This window comes from Gasterosteus aculeatus, chromosome 3, assembly GCF_964276395.1.
Source record: "Gasterosteus aculeatus chromosome 3, fGasAcu3.hap1.1, whole genome shotgun sequence".
Lineage (NCBI taxonomy): Eukaryota > Metazoa > Chordata > Actinopteri > Perciformes > Gasterosteidae > Gasterosteus > Gasterosteus aculeatus.
In genome coordinates, this window is record NC_135690.1 from 12,068,915 (window position 1) to 12,091,390 (window position 22,476).

Consider the following 22,476-nt stretch of genomic DNA (forward strand, 5'->3'; position numbering starts at 1 on the left):
GGCTCTGTTTGGAGTGTCTGTGCTTGTCATCAGTCTCAGGCTTCACTAGTGCCGTCAGTGTCACCACTACATTGTCACGTAGTGCCACCGGGCATGACATCCAATACAGCAGCGCAGGAACACTGCCAATCGGTGACCTGTGGCTCTCACTTGTTGGCGCCTATTGTGAAATGTGGAGATATGTTTTACCTGGAAACCTTTGGAGAGATGAAGTCCCGGTGAAAAGGGTTCAGAAATTTTAAAAGGGAACTTTCTTTTGATAAACATGATTTTCAGTGCACTTCGCACTGAAGTCGGCAAATAGTCTTCAACATCTGACATTTCCCCGACGTGAGAGATTCATCTCAAACTGGTTCCACCGCAGAGTCCAGGGTGATATCTTCAGACGTCTTGTTGTTTCTGACCAAGATTCCAGAACTTTCTCAAGCAACTTCTAAATGATCAAACCAATGGTATTGGTGCTAATTTTCTCAGTACAGTCATCACTTTCAAGATGACCTTGTCATATGACGTACCTTACTGAGACTATATGAAAGTCTTAACACATCACTGAAATGCTTAACTGCATTGTGGTGACCATGGAGATGAGTCATTGAACTCGCTTTTATGAGCTGCCTCTCTCTCAAAAAAAAAAAAGTCCTGCCTGTTCAAAGCTTCTTTTGCTGGGAACATTTACCGAAACCAATTTAATCAAGTCTGCTCTGTACTTTCAAGAAAGAAAGAAAGAAAGAAAGAAAAGTTCATCAGGCATTGTGAAAAAGATCAAGCCTTCTTCTACTCTGGGATACTGTGGTTCAACTCTTAGGACGTCAAAACAACTTTTCAAAAAAAATCTGCTGTGTTCTCAACCTTCTTTCATGGCGGTTTTGTGTACTCGCCCTCATGTTGTTTTTACAGTTGTTGCTTTTTGCTGTAGTGATTTGACATTACAGGTTTGCCTATCAAATTATATAGGTTTATTGGGCATTTTAATGTGGCGTGATCCCATAGCTGTGCGAAAAGTGAGCCAGAGAACAATGTTTGGTTGTGCTGCGTCTGGTTTTGTCAAACAGAAAGGCGACAAATAGAACTAAGGCTGCATTGCATCATGGTCTTATAAAGGAACGTTTGCTGGAGATGTTGTTGTCTCTCCTACGTGACTACGTGATGGATTTCTCCTCCCTATGGTTCCTGTATGTCAGCCTTGTATATCTGACATACCTTTGTCACACTAGTATGTGGAACATGGGCCTGGAAGCATTGGCTACAATTTCCCTCAAGTACTGTTTAGTACTTGATGTTTCTGGCCTGTACACTATCACAAAAGCATCCTTTTTTGGGGGTGAAGCCGTAGTGGTTTGGGATAACAGTAGGCCCATGGAAAGGAAAGCACTGAACGGTCTTCTATGCAAATGGAAACAAATGCCACCGTGGAAGCGATGCTAGCCGCCCGTCCGTCGCCTGAAGTGGAACAAATTCAAATGAGTGCCTGTTTTTTGTTGTCGTTTTTTTTACACCGTGTAGCCTTCTCTCCCATCAGGCATGGTCATGCCCACGTGAGGTCCTGTATTTTCGATGCTAGAAGTAGATGGTCACTGTAACGATTGAGCACCACTCGAGACCTGGTAATGTTACTTCTATGCACTTACAAAACCAAAAACAACCTTTGTCTTGTGAGTGACGGTTGGTTGTGGAAGGTGAGCTTTATATTATGTTCATCCCCAATCTTTTGTTTAACTAGTTCTGTGTTTGTGTTTAAACTTCTGCACAAGTTTAATACACGTGCTGTAACCTTAGATGAATACGATGAACAGTCTCAGTCCTGGAGGTTTGTTTTTCCCTAAATTGATTGACTGAGGAGCCCAGATGTGGGCCAAAGGGTGGTGCAAAGGGCTGCTCCGCTTTTGGAACTGTGTTATGAAAGATGACCAGTTTCTCTTTATCTAATTGTCCTTTTTGCGCTCTTTTAAAAGATTTTGTATACTCCTTTTACTCTACAAGCAACAACAGTGGGATCTGTTTCTGTGCTTGGTGACCATCTAAGACGGGTATCTTATTCCAATCCAATAAATGCCGTGTTGATGGACAGCTGAGGCAAATGGAGGGAATTTGTGGCTGTACATTTTGACCAAATGTCTCATGAAAACTTTACCCAAAGGAATTCCAGTGTCCCCTCGCGCCGGGTGACGCAAACCATTCGCTCCGCAACTTTGTTCCGCTAAGTAAAATCCGATTTAGGTCATTTTGTTTCCTGTGTCAGACCGAGCTACATGATTGAAGAGAAATATTACATCACAAATAACTTGATTACCGTTGAAACTAGGGGAAGAACTGCGAATTGGCCTTATCAGAGCCACCAGAGAATGCGTATTTGTTGATGGAGGGGTAGTGGAAGGAGGGCGGCGGGGCAGTTTGAAAAAGCCTATGTTAAAGAAAAATTCCCTCCTGGACTCTTTCTGTGTTATCAGTTCCTCTGTAGGGCACTGCAGCACACACTGCATTTATTCAAAGGCCCAGTGTCACACGCCTCTGTGGAAAAGAGCCCCGAGGACCATACTCTGCCCCTTTCCACCCTCCTCCGCCCCTTTCCACCCTCCACCCCTTTTCCGTCTTCCATCCAGTACCAACGCTTGGTAGCTTCGCCGGGCTCTTCTTTGGGTTTTTGAGCCCGTCGAGCCCCACAGAACCAATTGTTCTCGGTGCCGTTGGACCTTATTGGGGTTAGTGGAGGTGGTCGTGTAAGTTTGACTGTAAGAAGTGGAAGCATATACGAGCTACAACGCAGATATGGCTTCGTTTTTCTTTTTTTTGAATTAAGACTTTGGTTAAGCAGGTACATTCAAAACCGATCCATGGCTGTAAAATTGAGAGTAATCGTTTGACGTGGAATACTTTGCTGAAATGTACCTAAACACACCTAACATGACCACATCCGTGCCTGAAGTGTGAGTCTATATTTATCTGTAACAAAAAACAATATCAAAGTCTCTCTCTCTCTGTGAGACTTCAGTGGAGCGTCCATGTTGAACTTAATCACGGGATCCGCCCGAGAGGAGATCTCCAGGAGCATGTGATCATTTATCAGGCTCCCTCTGGTTCGGGGCTACTTTCACCCTCTCGCCGGTCAGAGCGCGGAGCCAGTGCTGAGTACAGAGAGTCATGTGGTGGTTCCTGGCTGGAGGAGGAGCCGCTCCATCTGAAAGACATGAGCACAGGAGGCGACGGGGGATATTAGCCCAACCATCTCCTGTTGAGGGCGTTCAGAGGGTCCTGGGAAAAAGTCATTTATGAGATGAGCGCCCTTCATAGAGCTCTGACTGACTGGAGAAAACCCCAAATGTTGGGAGGTGTAATGTAACTAGGGTTTATCTGTTCACTTTTAATTTATGGCTGCAAAGTACAACCGTTCCGTTCCTTTTAAAGTTACAGTTCAGACAGCATCTTGTGAGAAAGTTGTCAGCTTAAATTCAGTTGTGTATCAAGGAAGTGAGAACTCGAGTCAGCAGCCTCCGCTACTGCAAATAGCTTTTTTGTAAATATTTGGAAAGATAAAATCTCTACTTCTGTTTCCACATTCAAATACTTTTTACACTGTTGCCGTGCTGTCCTTGGAAAATTGGAAAGATATCACATTAAGTTAGATGTGACTCTTTTCCTCTGTAAGGCAATACGTTAGAAACATGCCCAACACTGAAGGGCATATATATGACCATTTATGATTTTATTTATTTTTTATTCTTTTTAGGCAGAACTACATAACATTTCTTTAGTATATCCACCAGCATGCTTGTTCAGCCTCCCTGGCCGTAGATCAGATTGCTGTATTGGGTCTGTGAGGGCAGGTTTTTGTATTCTTACACCGTTGATGTAACGATATGCTGGTTCATTTTGACATCAAGACGCTGGGAAGTGGCCCACAGTGACCGTCCCAGGCTGTGATGTTTTTTTTTTTTTTTTGTTTCAGTCCGACTCAGGCTGGCTGTTTCCTCCTGCTTCCGCTCTGTATGCTAAGCTAGGCTTATCGCATCCCTACTCCAGCTGCGTTTGAATTATGCAGACATGAAGATTCTATTGGAAAAAAGTATGCGTGTTTCCCCCCAAAGAAGAGCTACGTCCGTAAAATAAGATATTCTACTCTTGGCCCATACTGATGATGACTGTCTTTGGCACCCAGAGCTTTGGTTACACAGCAACAGTAGAGGACAGTGGTTGTGATGGGCACATGTGTGTACATTTAGATGAAATGTGTGTAACTGAGTAGTTCTCTATATGAATACATAGATAATGTGTAATTTCCTTTGGTCTCTGGTGTCCCATTTTCTAAACACATGTCTGCAGTTACTCAACGCAGTTCCTTAAATGCATAGTAGAAAAAAGTAGACTTTCTTTAATGGAAAGAATGAATCTTTCTTTATCATGGTTAATTATAAAGCTCACAGTGGTGCCTCAACAGCATCAATCAATGTCAATTCATTCCAAGCACTCTGCCTTCCCATCTTGATCTGTCAATATACCTTTTTATTGTCTGTTTCTCAAAAGTTTTTCTTCTTCTTCAGGAGTTCTTTGATCATGCAAAGAAGCTGTGGGACGACGAAGGAGTGAAGGCGTGCTTTGAGAGGTCCAACGAGTACCAGCTCATCGACTGTGCACAATAGTGAGTCCAAACATTTAAAGTTTGATTTTTAAGCTTTGGGCCCTCACACATCACACAATATTGTTATCAAGAAAAGTGAGCTTTTTAACCCCCCCCCCTCCCATGCCCTCCTGCCCTGCTCTGTGTGTGTGTGAGGTGTGATGGTGCCATGTCCTATATGACTGCGGCTGACATGTGTTTACTCTTGGCGTGGCAAGCAGCGGTTGTATTTGTCCTTTCTGAAATTGATACAAATATCTCCTCATGACCGCGCTGTAATCGCTGGCATTGTATTGATGTAACCGTATTTATAAAGCTTTAATAATGCTGTAATCAAAGTAGTGTTGCTGACAGTGACAACCTGCGTGTGGAGTTGAGCGACTCCATTGCAGTGTCGCTAAGGCTGTTCCAAAGCTATGTGGGTCATGGTTTGATTTTGGTTACAATCTGTATAGAGTTTTACAATGGTACTCCAGATACTGTGTGTTAGGAAATACTGATAACTGCAGTGTGGCAAGGCGCTGAAACTGATGCCTCGTTGCACGGTGCCCCAGATTGTATGAGGCTCCATCTTCACCCTGGGCCACCATAGGGTGCTGGTAACACACAACAGAGGGCCCCTGACTTGCCAGTAAAAGGAAGTTTGGATATGCAAAGTGACTCACCGATTACGGTGCTCTCCTTTCGACTTCCTCTCTGACTCACCTCTGGATTCACATTTAAATATGAGGGCATGTAGAAGGTAGAGGCTCAGGCGTGCAGCCCACTGGAAGTTGATCCTTCTTTCGTCCACGGTTTGGCTCCCCTTTATCTCTCAGGGTTCTGTCAAAGGAACGCTTTATCAGCGACTGGAGATACTGTCTTGTTGTCAGCGATCTGTGAGCCCGTGTTACGCAGACGTGGTGTTGAGATCTTTCAAAGGTGGAGTCGCACGTAGACAAACAGTCTCTGTACTCTGCTCGGGGATATCTTCCATTTCTTGAACATAAATTTGACTTCGGGTCAAGTCTTCCCCTGATTGCCCTGCCTGAAAGCAGCTTCCATAGAAAGGAGAGAGATAGTCAGGTGGTGGTTGGAGGAGTCACATGAATCTGTAAGGTGGAGCCGTTACAGTCCAAAGCCTGTGTTTGTCTCTGTTGCTCCGAGTCAGTCTGTGTGCAGTACGACGGCATTATATGCAAAAAAAAAAAAGCATCTTGTGTTTATTTGAGTCCATATTTCAGTAGCATGACACCACGTAATATCCTGGTATCAACCACACTTAACATCTTCTTTCTTAATGTCCCCACAACTCAGTCAATGCAATGCGCTTCTGACTGTTGAAATAAGGAAGAATATTCCATATTGTAATAACTGAAACCACTGAGGCTTGCAACTAGCTGAAGCACAGAGAATACTGCTGTCCTGTGACACCAGTAAACATTAACAGAGTGGAACGCAGACAGTGGGACGCATACAGTATTTAAATGCTTTGGTCTCTGAGTGCATGTATTGGTTTTGAACTGGCTGGATACGCTTTCTGGCCGTGTTACAGCCAGCCCATTCCCCTTTTTTCCTGGAAAGTTATAACAGATTTACTCTGATGCTTAATTAGTTTGCTCTCACAATTGCCATCTCTGATCCCAACCTCGTTCTCTTAAAAATCATTCATTCTTTGATTACCTGTCTCCACGGCCCTCCTGGCTGTCCTCCTGTCGCTGTCTCTCAGGCTGTTACGTTGCTGCTCCTTATTGGTTAAGAGCGGGTGAGCAGTTGTATGTTTGGCCAATAAATCATCATCAAGCTAACAAATCTGTTTTACTGGTGTGATAAAGGCGATAAAACATTATAATAAGTTACAGCTTCATTTTGTCTAGTCTACAAGGGCTAAAAGTTGAGTTTTCAGTCCGCAGCGATGGGGTCAATAATTATGAGGGTGATGGTCATTTGTCCTTTTTTAAAGGGAGTTCAGCTGAGTGACAGTTGTTGTGTTTTGGTACCAACTGATTTTCCATTTCTAAACAAGAGCGCGTACATGTGATGTAGTGCAATGAGTCTACTAAGAATTCCCCTTGGAATATAATAAGTCAGTCCCAATTCCTTCCACGCTCTTTGGAGAAGGAAACCTCAGTGTTCACATTTCAAATTGATTTTGAAATCTCACTTTGCAGTCTCATTGCAATACGCCTCTATTGTCAGTGTGTTGGATTGAGGTCTGGAATTTGTCAGTGCGTGGCCGCTCACTTACTTCCCCTCTTAGTTTTAACATCTGTATGAACTATGTGGACGGAGGGCCTCCATAGATCCTCTATGCTTCATAGAAGCAGACCTGGCTGTGTGTAAACGCCCTCACGCACACACACACACACACACACACACACACACACGCACCTACTGTTGTTATGACCACTGAAATACATTAACTGTTGTCAGCGACTACCCTAGAAGTAGTGAAACACTGCCAGAAGGCTTTAGGAGCCGACTGGATTGAAAGGAAGGGAGCAGAGGTCATAACTGTGGACTCGGGCTGTATTGAAACAAACTTGTCATGTTTGGAGAATGGCGTTTGTGTTTTTGTGTTGTTTTTCGGGGTCTATCTGCTAGCTCGTCCCTTCTCTTCTCATAGCAAGCTACTTTTCAGCTTAGCACCGACCCGACCCGCTTATTTTGTCTTCCACTTTTCTTCTCTACACCTGCTCACCTTTTCAAATTCTTGTGTTGTAGTTATGTCGTAGATCATTCAGAGTATATGTAAGAGAAAATTGGCCAACACAGGACTATTTATAGGAGAAACCGACCGGCAGGCCGCTTCCTTACTTGTTAACCGTCGGCACGGCAGAAGTTTTGTGGTAAAAACCACCAGACAAGATCGCTTGGTGAGATGTAGCTATATGTGGCATTTAGATTTTGTGATGGCGGATTATATACCTCTGCCTTTCCATCCGCGTTGTCCTTCACAGACCTTGTTACACTTTTTCCAGCAGGCCTAACTATGGCTGGCCCATTTGACAGAGGCACAGGAAATAAGTACGGGCCGATGGCAAGCGCTTGTTATGCCAAAGAGCATGTCCATATCGATGCTTGTGGAATCCTGTCATGCATCGATCCGCCCTCTGCATTGCACATTTATACGTTTTAAGAGCACAGATATGGGTCTGTCAGTTGATTGATTATGAGCTATTTTCAGCTGTGGCTGGCTCGTTCCATTGCAATGCCTTGGATGTGACAGCAAAATCAAACACTTTTTCACACGCAAATTCAAACTCCCAGGCATCCTGCTTTTTAAAAACGTTTCTTCCTGTGGCAAGCGTTGTTGCAATCCCCCAGCAAATATGACACAATTTGTGACATAATTGATACACAAAGGTATTTATTACTGTAGTGGATGTTTGTTATTCGGTGTAAGAAGCCGCCTGGGCCGTTGTAGAGCTCCCCCGGTGTTTGTGTGGGAAGCCTGGATCCAGCAGCAGCTACTGGGCCAGAGGAGAGCTACACTGGGTGGAGCCGGAGTGTGAGATTGTAACTGAAATGAAATGAGGCTATGAAACAGCTGAGCGGTACAGCGGGGGGTTTAATCCTGCAGTGCGAATGAGTCCTGGGACAGCGATGGCGCCGATGCCGGGTTAGCTGCAACAGCCTGCTGGCTCTCCACACGCACTTGATTTTTTTAAATTCAGATTTTTTTATTTTTTATGATGTACCTCCAAAATATATTGGAGTGACGAACCATAGCCTCCCCTTGATGGTGTTGAGTTAATGGGCCTCTGGGGATAAGAGAGACACCATGCTTTAATGTCTACAATGCATTGTGGTCATTGTAGTTTACTTGCAGTATGAAATAAGAAATGTTTGAGTGATCCACATGGATACTAACGGCCTTAGCTAAACATTCTTTCATTCAATTACTTGATCGAAATTTACTTTTTCATCTGCAACTACTTAGTGTGGATACTTATTTAAACTTTAAAGTTTTTTTTATTTATTTAATGCCCAATGTTGTGTCATTTGTGATGGTACATGCAAAATCTTTAGGCTTCGGGCCACTGGTAAAAACAACACGGTTCTTGAATTAATCAACAACATGTGGCAAATTAAATAATTAATTGTAAATGAGAATCCTATCAATGCATCTAATCCATCACATGTGTTACGTGGCACAGGGCCCATGATAAGTCCTAATGTTACGTGGCGTAGTTGGTCCCGGATTGAAAAGTGTGGCCGTGACCGTACAAATTTCCAGGAGATGGGACCGCAGATAGAGACCACGTCTGAGGCCGGCGCTGGTTCGCGGCTGGCGCTGGAGTCGGCGTTGGGGCTGGGGCTGGGGTGTAGTGCTGGTCACGGGACTCTGTCACCAGCCGGCGGGCCACTGACACAGTCATCTGGGGCAGTAAAGTGCTAAGAATGGCCGGCATTGTCAGCCAGCTCCGGCCCCTGAAGGGCCTGCAGAAACAGAGGGGATACGCTTTGCAAACAGTGGATCTCCTCAATAAGGAGCCTCTTCTGTTCACAGAAAAGCCCGGGAGAGAGATATTAATACACAGGCTGCATGTCACTGCTGCCTTTCCCTGTCACCAAAAGTTGCTTCATTTCTTAATGTTTAGCTGCTTTGATGTTACGCTGTATAATCCCAACAGATTTTGTGGATTGTGACGGGGTTACAGCTCTCTTCACGTGCCCGAACTGATCCGTGCGTCGCATATATTTCAATGTAATTACTTCTCAGATTAGTTGCCAGGTTTATTTTTTAACACACTTTATATTGTGTTAAACTTCATGCAGTGTGTTGAAGTCTCACATGACTCCAGAATGAAATCGGAAATCACTTTTTTTTTTTAAATTTACACCTAAAAAGGGAGAGAGTCTGTTAGATAATCATTGTGTTGGAGCAATCTGAAGACTCAATAAAACTAAACTGAACAGAAACACGGGGATGGTTGTGTATGGAGAGATATGAGCTAATCAGAAGCTCAAGGAAGAAACGAAAACAATTGAATTTAATTAACCACTTTGGTAAAAGCAAACAAACCTCAAATCAACAATTTTATCGAGGAAAGTGCTTCTGAATACATTTGACTAGATTAAGTTTTTATGTTATCTATAAAACTAAATAGTTTCAGATCAGTTTAGTTCCCTTAATCCTTTTCGTAAAAGTTATTCAAAATAATCTTTTGGCTCATAAACAAGTTTACTACACACATCATTGTGTTAACTGTGTTAACTACACTAATCGTACCAAAATGTTCATACAAAGAATGACGAAATGGCTTAATCCACAATAGCAAAAACCTTGTGTCGCCCGCTAAAATCAGATGACACCGCTGTCAGCTGACTGAGGAATAATCAAAGAGGGCCCTATGGAAGTGTGTGTTTGGTTATATCCGCGCGTGTGTGTGTGTGTGTGTGTGTGTGTGTGTGTGTGTGTGTGTGTGTGTGTGAGTGTGTTTGTGCATGATTTCCGTGGAAGAGGAAGGAGTGGTTTCGAGCTGCACCGTAGAATCCAATCTACTGGGAGCTCAGTGGGACTCCGTCTACACAAACCACTGTCCTTAAGGTTGTTAGTGCCCCCTGTGGGACCAACCCCCCCCCCCCCCCCCCCCCCCTCTCTCTCCCCCCTCTCACCCACTTTTCCTCTCTCCGTCTATCTATTCAGTCCTCTCTGGAGGCCAGAAAGTAATGGCGGGGAGGATGTTGCAGAACACATGTTGTTCCCTATATGAAGCGCTCTCCAAAATGTGTGTGTAAGTCTTAACGTCTTCGAGTTCAGTAGGGCCCGAGATTTAGTGTAACTTATTAATTTATTGTTAATGGCTCTTTCTGTCCGTAAGCAAAGGTGTTTAAAGTACTGCGGGTGTCGTTTGAAGTTGTAGATGCCGTTTTCTTTTTTATAAAGCTTTCAGTCCTGCCTGGGCATTTTGAAATAGTTAAGAGAGCCTAAAGCTGGCCAGCATAGCATGCTACATGTCACAAGATTAGATACACTGCCAGTGTGTTTTCATTTAGTTTCTAGGCTCTGAAAGCCGCTGTTTAGTTTAGAAATGAGTTGGATCACATTTGAAAGCAGGCCCTGCTCTATTAGAAATACAATTTAACAATTGGATTAGTAGATCTAAAACAAAAAGCTAAAAATACAGTCACCACGGTTGTGTTTTTTCTCCCTTTACATATCAAATGAGCAAAATTGGATTATGTTTAGGTTGTTTGTACGTTCTTGTTAATTGTTAATATTGTCTCTCTGAATGTTAATACGAACAGTGCTGCGGAGGGAAATGGGAATTTATGTTCCACTTAAAGAAGGGGAATTGTAGCTATAAATAGAATTTTATTTTTGGGTTAAAATGTGCGTCCATTTTAAAGGACAGACAGAGACACAGCGCGAGGCTGGTGAATGGCGGATATCTGCGAGTCTGTTGCTGTGTGCCGACAACACACACACACACACGCATACGTACAGTACACACACAACCACATACCTTTCTCTCTGTTATACACACACACACACACACACACACACACACACACACACACACACACACACACACACACACCCTGCTGTTGACCAGGAGTGTAAAGGCACAGACTGCTGGAGGACAGCAGTGGCGCTGCAGGTTCTCTGCTCAGAGATTGTGGAATGGTCGTCCATAGCCCCCCCTCGCCCCCCTTCTCTTCCTCCTCTCTCCCCCGCTCTCTCTCTCTATCCCTCTACACTGAGGCTCCTCTCCCTCTCTCTCTCCCCCCTCTGTCGCTCCCTCCCCTTCCACCCCCCACCCCCCCCCTCCCACCCCCCTTAGAGCTTATGTAAACTAGCTGTGGAGCCAGGGCAAGCTGAGGCTATTTTTAGCAGCAGCACTGCAGAGCAGAAACTGGCGGAGGGTCACGTGTGTGCAGCCGAATCAAAGGGAGTATCCCGGCAATGCGCTGTAAACAAAGGGAAGGTCAGTAGCAGAAGGTGAGACACAAAACGCCTCTGTGTTGGTTTTGTGTGCGCGAGCGTCCACGCACTGGCCGGCCATACCTGCTCTTCTCCTAAAGCCCTGACATTAAACAAATCATTGCCAGTGTACGAATGCGCTCGGATCATTTCCTGCTCTCTCTGCGCGCCCCATCCCCTCCTCCCCCACTCTGGTCTCACACACACACACACACACACACACACACACACACACACACACGGCTCAACCATTTCTGCCACTGCTAGAGACTGAGTGGTGTTCGGGAGGGGAGGGGGGGGTGAATTGATCAAAGCAGGGTTTGACACGCAAGGAGACATTTTGCTGTCTAATCATGACAGGGGCTCCCAGCTCCACTCTCTCTCCCCCTGTTGCTGCCGAGTCCTCCTATCACGGTGAGCAGCAGCAGACTCGGAGCCATGCAAAATCCATCAGAAAACCACAGGACAATGTCTGTTTCGCATTGACATGTTTTGCATCACACCGGGGGGGGGGGGGCTTCGGAACCCACAGCGGCGGGTTGGCCCGCATGTGTGCTGCAGGCCTGGCTAGCAGCGAGGCTAGCCGTTAGCCGTGCCCAGCCACACCCAGGCAAAAGGTCTCCGTCCAACTTGGCGGCTAGTCAAACAAGCTTCAACTTTCACCTCGTGTGGAATGTGGGCGAAGGGGGGCACAATGTTATTTATAGAAAGCGTTTATATTTTTCTGTCACAGCGGTGTGTTTGCCAAGACAGTTCTAGCTGTTGGCTGTGTCATCAGGCCAGTCTGAAGGGGGTAGCTTGGAGGCTAACTTAAGTAAACATTTGGCTCTAGCGCGAGGGCAGATTGGTTGGATGATTTATTGCTGTGGCCATTCTTAACCTGAGATTCTGCAGCTTTTCTGTACTTACCATAGATAAGGGGCCCATCTTAAATTGTCCTGACAAAACAATACGTTATGTCAGGGGAACATCCGGTTCCTCTCGCGGTTGACGTTCTCGACAGTGATGCTGAAGTCTGAAACAATATTTATTTAGAAATGTAATTCCAGTCCACTTCTATTGTGTTTTTTCAGCTGCTCCAGGTTAAATAAAGGTGTAATGTACTTGCATGTTCTTTTGTGTTACTCGCTAATTTGTTTTGCAATGTTTGCTGAGGCAGTAACACCCAGAAACGTGTAATAATCTATTTTGGTTACCAACAAATCATTTTAATAATTATAGTTATTTCTTAACCAAAAATATCCCATTGTCTAAACGCTCTCTGAGTTGCATGTGACGAAAGGCCAGCAGCTCATACAGTTATGTTGTCAAAGGAGGCATTGAAATATATACAACGTTAGAAAGACTCTGTGGCTTGAAAGAGGCTAATTATGCATTCAGTGAAAAGCACAATTAGAAAGCCACACCACCTGTATCTCCAGACAACGCTTGCTGTGCTACTTCTAGCTAATTATAACCCGAATGTAAAGATGACTTGATTTTCAGTTGAAGGGATCATCACTTTGCAACTGAAGTGAGGAACTTCGGCATGTTGGAAATTATCTCTGTCACTTTTAGGGTTGTTGAGGGTGGGGTGAGACTGGAATGTAAGTGGATTTTAATTTGTTGATTAGGGTTAAAATTTGCCAAATAGCAAGTTGACCAAGATTCCTCGCGTGGGTTGTTTGTTACTACTTTTCTCACCTGTAATATCCCATTAATCACCAACATGTGGGGTGGACGTGTTGCTTTCTCCATGGAGGTTGTTACGACGTTGTCCACAACATCACCACAGGTTGCTGTCGCCACCTGACCATAAAGAATGCAGTGGGCTTTACCGAAACCGGGCCCCTCTCACGGGACTCCTATCGATGGCTCGATGGGTTCAGCTCTCTACGCAATTAACCCCTGCGCGTCTAATTCATCGCTGATTACTACAGAAGACTAGACATTGCATTCCTTCCCCTTACTGGAAATGTGAATTATTTTTGGTTGTTTGCTTGAGAGGGTGAAGAGTCTTCATAAGCTTAAATTTGGTGTCCACTCCAACCAAAGACACACTCACAGTGACACACATACCATGTAGAAAGCCAGCACCAAGCATGGTTCTGCTTTGTGTTGATGTATGGGAGAGTCTGGGAATGGAAGGATACAAGTGTGTGGCCTGGCTTGGGAAGAGACAGGGGGATAGAGAGAGAGAAAGCTAAAGAGAGAGGAGCGGTATGGACCGACTGGGGTTGCCATGGGAACCCAGCTGCTAAAAGCAGGCAGGGTCAGTGTGGAAGAGAGGCTGTGTGCGGCAGGAGCAAAAAAGGATGCCACCCGGAGGCCTGTTTGTGAACTACACAAACAGCACACGGGCCTCAACAACTATAGATCTGCTTCAGAATATGCATGTTTAAAGGTAGTCACCTTTTCTTTAAATGCGTGGATTTGATTCTAATCGCTACCCGGTTCAGACGGCACGGCTCGGTTCTCCTTATGCAATTGGCACTGCTCGGCTAGATTCCCGTCTGATATTTATGGTTATTGACTTTTGATTAGGGGAAAAGAGGAAAAGCTCATTTTCACTGGGTCACCGGTTGACTTCCAAGCGGAACAACTAATTTGACATGGAGGCTTTGCTACTCGATATTGCTGATTAGTCTATTTTTATTTTGTTTTCTATTTTTGGCACAGACTAATCCAGCAGCCGACAGATAGCATCATTGATGTTTGGCCTCAACATTATTTAGAGTAACCTATCCGATAATTTCACTGTGAGAAGCGCAGCTGGAAGCTCCACTTGGGACAGACCTGACCGAATCCTTGAGTTCCCACTGTAGCTACAGGGAGCTGAGTCTATTCTAAGCAGGCTGAATGTAACCGTCCACATAGACGTTGAGCAGATACAAAAGGGCATTGCAATGTATTTCACATTTTTATACAACACTTTTCAAAACCACGACTTGATGCGGGCCTGGAAGGCGAATCGGTGGCCCTGAGATAAAGCAGGCACTTTTGTTTACACAAGATTTGGTTTGACTTTCACCAGTGTCTCCGTTCCTGCTCCTATATTTAGGAAGTACCCACTGAGCTGTTGATGGATTTGTACAGTTTCAGATCCATCTCCCAAACTGCACAGTGTTCCTGTTTGGATGGATGAGTTGAACCCCGGGGCTCAGATCTTTCCAACAGGTGACCAGGATCCTGCACAGCTCCACCTTCACCGTGTCTTGCTGGGTTTGTGTGTGCGTGGGTGTGCGCGCAGTGGCAGTTCCAAAAGTCGGGCAGCCTTTGATGTGCCGTGCGGCTGGGTTTGTTGGGCTACTGGGTGTGTTTTGTTGGACCAGATGGCTGAAGCAAGAAGGAAGTGTTTTTATATTGGATCACAATTCAAAATCTTATAAGGAATCCTCAAAGGAGTGCTTACATTTCTTATATATGTAATTGATTCATTGATCCATTTTCTACTCATCTGTTATATATCGTTTTGTGTTAAAAATAAACTGCTTCTTAATCGATAACAAAAGTGACTGTTAGTTAAAGCCGTTGCCAATTGAAATGATGATCCTGTTCCCTTTCAATCTGTTTATTTAGTGTGCTGTTTAATAACGAGCAGTCATTGTTGTTACTGTCATGGTTCTGCTTTTGCACTTCCCCGAGGTAATTTGTTTGTCAAACAGTGTGGTCGGTACAAGGATGCCGTTAGGCGTTAATGTTCTGCCAGGAACTCCGATGTACTTGAGGTGGTGCTCTTTTGTATTTACATCCAGCAATGCGACAGCTATGTTTCGATCGCTGCTCTTGCTCTGATTGCCTACCCATTTATTCTAAATTGTCATGATGAAAATAAAAAAAAAAGTGAGCTGCAGTAAATATAAGAGAAAGAAAGACAAGACAAAAACAATTGAATACAGCTTTACCAGCTGGGAAGAGCGTGGTGGGCCTGCTGCCGTGTCCAGCAGTGAGTTTTAAAGGACTGTCAAATGGGGACTCAAGTGAAAGTCCATTATGCTGGCCTGAGCGCTGGCCTGAGCCGTTCAAAATATGGAAACTATTGATCGGATCCTCTGCTCTGCTAATTAAAGATGGTCCACTATTTGTAAAAAGTCAACCCAATTATCAAATGAGCACATGAGGCTGGGAGCTGTTGTTGGTGTGAAGGTTGCCGATCATTTGCAGCTGACTTTTCCCGTCTCATTTCAGCATTTTTTTTACTGTCATTTTATCCAAAACCTCTTTTAAAAAAAAAAAAGTTTTGGAACGCACGCCCTTCTGCATTCCAATTGTTTGCAATATTGAAAAGAAATTGTAACTGATTAGATCACTTCTTCTCCAGTTGGCTACTTTTGCAGCTTCTATTTGTATTTCAACCGGTTTGTTTATTTGTTTGTTTTGGGCTCTCCGAAAAGAGCTCGTATCAGCGTTGTGGTTCAGGCAGAAGCCCCTGTGGAGCCGTGTGAAGCCTTTTAATGCCCCTCCCACCCCAGTACCACCACCGTCTTCCCTCTGCTACCTCTATGTGACCTGGACCTCGTGGGTCCTGAGGTGTGTACATTTCATGTTTTATGGAAAGATGAGTCCAACAACACAGAATGGTCAGGCAAAGTCCTCACAAAGACTATACATAGCATCACAGACCTGCAGGACGAGTACAGTCTATTTTAGCTGAATACAGGGACGACCAAGCTGCGCAGACAGAAAGAGAGGGACTCTTAATAGTCAAGACAGTAAGTGCAGTTGGCCTTTTTTTTTTTGTATCCCACTTGCAAATTCTGTGTAAACTGTTATGGACCAGTAGAAGATAATGTGAAGTTACAGCTGGATTAATGGTTTGACAGTTGAACAGAGTGGAAAAAGCAATGTGACAAATTGATAATAAATAAACGACTGTATATTTATCGTAGGCATATGGAGAACAAAGTCGAAATACTAGTGGCCGTCAAATCCACAAATACGACAGTTCTGGGAGGACTTTGGAGAACCCAGACCAAACTGCAGGTTTCATTGGACCTGAAAACCCGCTCCTCCATTTGTAGAGCTGGACCGGAGCACCGATGGCCTCTCCCAACTGCAGCCAAACCTTTTGATAAGGTAGACCTGCTAATTATTTTTTCTGGATCCAGGACCCCCGTTCTTTTTTTGTTTCCTGGGTACAAGGTCTATTTTTGGCTCTCCAGTGCTCTACCAATAGGACCGTGTCACATGGCACTCAGTAATTATAACCTTGCTAGGTTTCTGCAAGGAAGGCTGACTAAAAATACTCCCACATTGTCGCAGTGATGAGGCGAAAGCGGGAGATTTCTGTAGGTTTAGTTGATGTCTTTGTGTGTGAATCAGTGTCTGCTCAGGGGAGACGAGTGTTGGTGATACTCGACTGTGTGACGTTTTAATAGGTTTGCTGTATGTGTTCGCCTCGGTTCCCAGGAAGCCCAAATTGCAATGTGGATATAATTAATTGTGTGATTTGCTAATTGTGGTGCCTGAATGATGCCAACGTAAACGTGTGTGTGTGTGTGTGTGGTTTTCCTATTTGGTTCCTAGTTCCGGCTTCTCAGTTGGGAGAATTTGCTTCTCTCTGTTTTATGTGATGATAAAACCTGCATTATCTACATCACCTTCCTTGACTATGCGATCCTCCCCGGTCGTCGCCCTCTGTATTTAGTTATTACAGACCTCTAAAGTCAGTGAAAATCATGTTAACTTGGGTATTTAATTAAATAATTACCCGGGTAAGCAATAGGGAACATTTCCATATTGGTTTAAATAAAAAAGAGTTTTTCCCCTTCAGACCTCTTAACATGATGAATGAATCTTAGATTAAACTTCTCACTACTTGTCGATGAGCAACTATGGTGAAAGGATTGCAAGGAGTTATTGCTTGCTTTGTATTCAAATGGTCACAAGCGTAGGGAAATCTAAAAATATGATTTGATTTAAAAGAATGCTGCTTAAATATTGTTGGGCTGCAGAGATGTCTATGCATTGTTTTCTGTTGTCTTAAGACAAAAACATATTTTTTGTACAGATCCCTGCAAAACTATACACCATTATCATTTTAATATTTTTTTTATTTTCAATGAAATAGAGAAAAATAGTATGAAAATGATCATTACCTCTAATATCAGTAAAATAAATGGACCAATTGTTGAAGGTCTTAAACAAGGTAACAAGCGTCCGAAGGTCCTTTTGTAAGATAAAGACAGGTGTGGAGAATTGTGGGTGTTTCTCAGCTTGGGGAGACTTGGCACACATACGAGATCTGGTTAATAAGTACATAATGTTGTGAGCACTAAAATGAGGAATGTATAGAGCAGCGTGCATTTATCATTTCTGTGAGATTGTGAAAACTAAATCAACAAGCCAACAAAAGACAGAAATGGATCTTTTTGCATAACATTTTATCATAAATTCAACCTTCTGCCTCCTGCAACACTACATGCATCTATAGTGTGTGAGATAGCCTAGTGCTCCTTCAGAAATAGCCGTACTTCTGCTTTTGTGTGCAGAAATAAAGTCGGTGTGACGAAAACAGTGTTGTCAGAGCATATGCAGGTTGTCTGTGTTATCTAATGCTTCATAACTGTGTCCATTCTGCGCTGTGTGTTAAGGGTGCGACTTTTAGGGGTTGACTTGAGAAAAGAACTGACTGCCAACACCGGCTGAAACCATATTAACAAACCTGACGTGCTAATCTCCTCTGCATGAGGTTACGGTAGAATAGTGTGATGATGTCGGTTTGGTCCACATCCTACAAACCTTCACTCATCAACTTCAGCTTTTTTTCGGGGGAACTCTTCTCCAGCAATAACTGGTGCACTTTTATTTCCTCTGTTGTATATTTTTCTTTGTTTGTAATATTCTCACATAGTAGTTCTGTTCATTGTTCATGTCTGCGGTTCATGGTTATCTAAACTTTTGACTCTTGACTTTGGTTCTTTTATCTGGGTTGTGCCCCTGTGGAAAAGGGATTCAAAATCTCAACGGGATCATCCTGGCTCAGTAAAGGGTGAACAGAAAATGAATACATACGTATATCTATAAATAAATAAAAAGGTGTGTATTTGTATGTGTATATAGTGGCCCTTTGCCCAGCGCTGTTGGCCTTCCTTTAATTGTGTGATCCAGATCATCCAGGGGCCCGTGTGACCGCGTGTCCCCGCCTCGGTGTCCTGAGCCTGCTGTGCTGTGCAGAGGCCCCGCTGCCGCCGCTGCACATTCTCTCTCATAGTGAAGAGACGGCAACCGTCTAACCTCCACAATAACCGCCTTATGTAATCACTCTGGCTAGAGACAGACCAAAATAGCCCAGACTGAGCAGCCCTGCCCTCTTGTGGCTACTGGCTGCCTGAGCACAGGCCTGCCGAGCCTCTACCGGCAGTCAGAGATGGCGGCCGCCTTTTGCAGCATCCGGTGTGGCTCACATGAACCTCCAAAATAATATTTTCAGCGCAACCTGCACACGGGACAAGTTTAATGAATGAACGGTTGCCATGTGGTGAGGTTTGGATATTGCCGTTAAAGAGAGCGGTTATAATAAATGGAGTTTGTGTTCGGTGAAAGTGGTCCCTTGGTTTCTTTGTGAGACGATCTGGTTCAGAAATCAGTACTCATGAATGAATGTAATTCATTTCTTAAAGGGAATTACGCTGAATGGTTGTGTGTTGTTGAATTTTAATAACGTTCACGTTCCCCCAGCATATATAAGAAAAACGATAAACTTTTGATGCAAAATCTTAATGTGTATTGTTCCTCTCTTTGCAGTTTCCTGGACAGAATTGACTCTGTAAGACAGAACGACTACACGCCAACGGACCAGGTCATTGCACTGTTCTGAACCCATTAGTCAGTAAATTGCTTCTGTTACGTTTTACTGAAACCGATACGTCTTCATGTCCTACAGGACCTGCTACGCTGCCGAGTGTTAACTTCAGGGATTTTCGAGACGAGGTTCCAAGTAGACAAAGTGAACTTTCAGTAAGTGACAAACGTGTTTTCTCTTTGCTTTCTAATTTGTTGTAGTTAATTATTTATTGCAAAGAAAGGCTCCGTCCATATTTTTTATGAATCCTTATTAAAGCAAGTACTTTGTTAGTAACTTCTGGCTGTATTCACCCTGTAACAATAAAGAACCAAACGCTGAACCAGCTCAGCTGCCAGAAACTGGACTTAATTTTATCACCCAAAATGTGAGATGAAATCTCTGGTTGACCGGTGTGATTTCTGAGCACAGTGGAAAGTTATGAACATTCTTTTCATTTGAGCAACCAGTAAAGGTTTCATCAAATGTGGATGATAGCCCATTTTGAGTTTCAGACACAACCAATATATTCTACCATCTGAAAGAGGCCTTTGTATAAAATGATGTGAATGAAGCCCTGGGACATGACTTCCCCCTTTTCATTATTCAGCTTTGATGACTTTCAAATATCCAGCCAGGGTCACACAGCGGTGCTGAGTATGTGCAAATAATGCTGTCCTTCATATTATTTATTCATTAACTGATTATTCATGTGTCCAGGCTTGTCCCATTCGGATCTATAATCTCATGTAGCAGGCCGATGATCAGGAGCCAATTTAGCTGAAGACCGAAAAACAAATGTTTTGTGACCATCTAACAAATGTTTCTTTATATGAATAATAATTCCAAACAACACTAGCGTGTAAACATTCTCAGGCCAGACGACTGCAGCACAACATGTACCTTCCGTCCCACTGGCAATATGAACTCTTTGATTAAAGAGGGCAACTGTGAGTGTGTTTGTTGTGAGTCTGACCCAGTATTATGTTTCCTCCATAGCATGTTTGATGTTGGAGGCCAGAGAGATGAAAGGAGAAAATGGATCCAGTGCTTTAACGGTGAGACTTTCAGCCTTTTTGTCCTTGATCGCCTTCGAATAGCCTTTGCCGTACGACCCGTTCACCTCTCATCCCATCTCGTGCGTCTCAAAATGACTTTTCTGCCTCTCACACGAGCTGTCCTGATAGTAGTTCCTCTCCTCTCCTTCTAGACGTCACCGCTATCATCTTCGTGGTGGCCAGCAGCAGCTACAACATGGTAATAAGGGAAGACAATAACACCAACCGGCTACGGGAAGCCCTGGACCTCTTCCGCAGTATTTGGAACAACAGGTGAGTTTTGAGCCTGTTGGTTGTTTCCTGTGTTTGTCGCTGCTGCGCCGTTCGGTTCGGTGAATTAAAATGCTCGATGAACTTCCACTACAGCAGCGATCTCGAACCACCTGGACTCCGAGCGCAACCTAGACAGCAGATAACAATAATAATAATAATAATAATAACAACTAATATTATATTGGAATATAAATGTCCTCAAGAATTTACAAAAGAATTACCATCGTAATGCCAACATGATTTTAATGACGAGTTTGAATATCTACACGCCAGTCTTTATGCATCATCAGACTTGCTAATGGAAATAAAGAAAGGTATTCTGTACCCCCTCCCTGAATAAACATAACTGGCACCGCCCCGTGTCATAGAAACTGAACCCAACGGAACTCTTGAATTCAGTGATCACATTTTAAGTTTTACCTTGAAAAATCCCAAACATCTAAATATTCTGTGCAACAACATTGTGGTGGTGTAAATTCACATAACAGCTGACATTGAAATGTCATCACCCCCCCTCCTGCGTCCATTCATCTCCGTTTTGTCTTCTTCTTGGTTTCTAGATGGTTACGCACTATATCGGTCATATTATTCCTGAACAAGCAGGACATGCTGGCTGAGAAAGTATTAGCTGGAAAATCCAAAATTGAAGACTACTTCCCCGAATATGCTCGCTACACCATACCAAATGAAGGTTTGTGCCCCGGTGAAATACACAAAGGAATGATGGAGTTGCTCTTTACGTCAGTTAATGTTAAACTGTGAATCTCTCGTTCCATTAGCAACTCCTGAACCCGGCGAAGACCCAAGAGTGACGAGAGCGAAGTTCTTCATCCGAGACGAGTTTCTTGTAAGTAGACGTCTTTATTCCGGGAATGTTTTCTAGTGAGCTGAAGTCAACAGATGTTCTGCCATGAAATACCTGAGCCACCATTTTAAGGATCACCGAGGGGGATTGAAGCAATTGTAGGCTCATAATACAGATGTAGTATTGAGTCAATCTTTTTCTTTTTTTTTGGGACTCTACTCATACACTCTTTTTCATACAATAACTTGATGCATTAGCCGCAGAAAAAAATAAAGGCTCTGTTTCATTTAGAGGGGAATCTAAGGTTTGGAGTCAGGATGTTTTTTATCATCTGCGCCGGAAAGGTGCTTTTCATGCAGATGTTTATGTAATCTGACAGAAACCATATCATTAAGATCTCCACCGAAAATACCCCAGTCGGTGCGTGTCGGGGAACTCTGGAGTTGAATAATGGCGTCCTCTGACAACTCGGAGCGATGCAACATTGTGGCTGATGTTCCACTTCCTGTTTGCACACAAGGAACCAACCACTGCTGACAGCCTTCTGCACGCTGCCCCCGAGCTGGGCTGCGCGTATTTAACAAGCTTAATTAAAAGTATAAACCGCTCCTAACGGGCACAACTGCTTCACTTATCTTATTGTCCTCGCTGTAAGTGTCCACAGCCTCACACACGCACACGTAACATATCTTCTTCCGCCAACTGTTGATTCTAATTTTCAAAAACATATTATAAAAAGGTGAATGAATCTGAATGTGTATCTTGTTATTAGGTACCAATTGGTCCTGTGAGGCCACGGTATGTGACTTCTATCTCAGGCCCATATCACCAGATAATTCAAGCACAAGTTGGAAAACTACAATATTGAAAGTGAAGCCGCACCGATGGTATGCAGATAGTTAGTTTCTGTTTCACAGACAACCTTGAATGTTATGAATGACAACTTCGAGAAGTTGCAGGGACAGGAAGTGCTGTTATTTCACCTTTTTAAAACTAAGGGGGAAGTTTTCTAATTCCAACGGTCAGGAACGACAACAGAGCAGCTCAACTGTAGAT

General features: G+C 43.7%; 1 protein-coding gene across 1 annotated transcript in view; it reads left to right on the forward strand.

Annotated features, from left to right (window-relative positions):
* Positions 1-22,476, forward strand: part of LOC120816039 (uncharacterized) — a 48,684-nt gene that overhangs the window by 23,680 nt on the left and 2,528 nt on the right. The window contains exons 15-21 of the mRNA XM_040171285.2: positions 4,536-4,633; positions 19,248-19,302; positions 19,387-19,460; positions 20,284-20,342; positions 20,495-20,615; positions 21,176-21,306; positions 21,395-21,462. Coding sequence (XP_040027219.2) covers positions 4,536-4,633; positions 19,248-19,302; positions 19,387-19,460; positions 20,284-20,342; positions 20,495-20,615; positions 21,176-21,306; positions 21,395-21,462 — 606 coding nt within the window. The remainder of the gene's footprint in view (positions 1-4,535; positions 4,634-19,247; positions 19,303-19,386; positions 19,461-20,283; positions 20,343-20,494; positions 20,616-21,175; positions 21,307-21,394; positions 21,463-22,476) is intronic.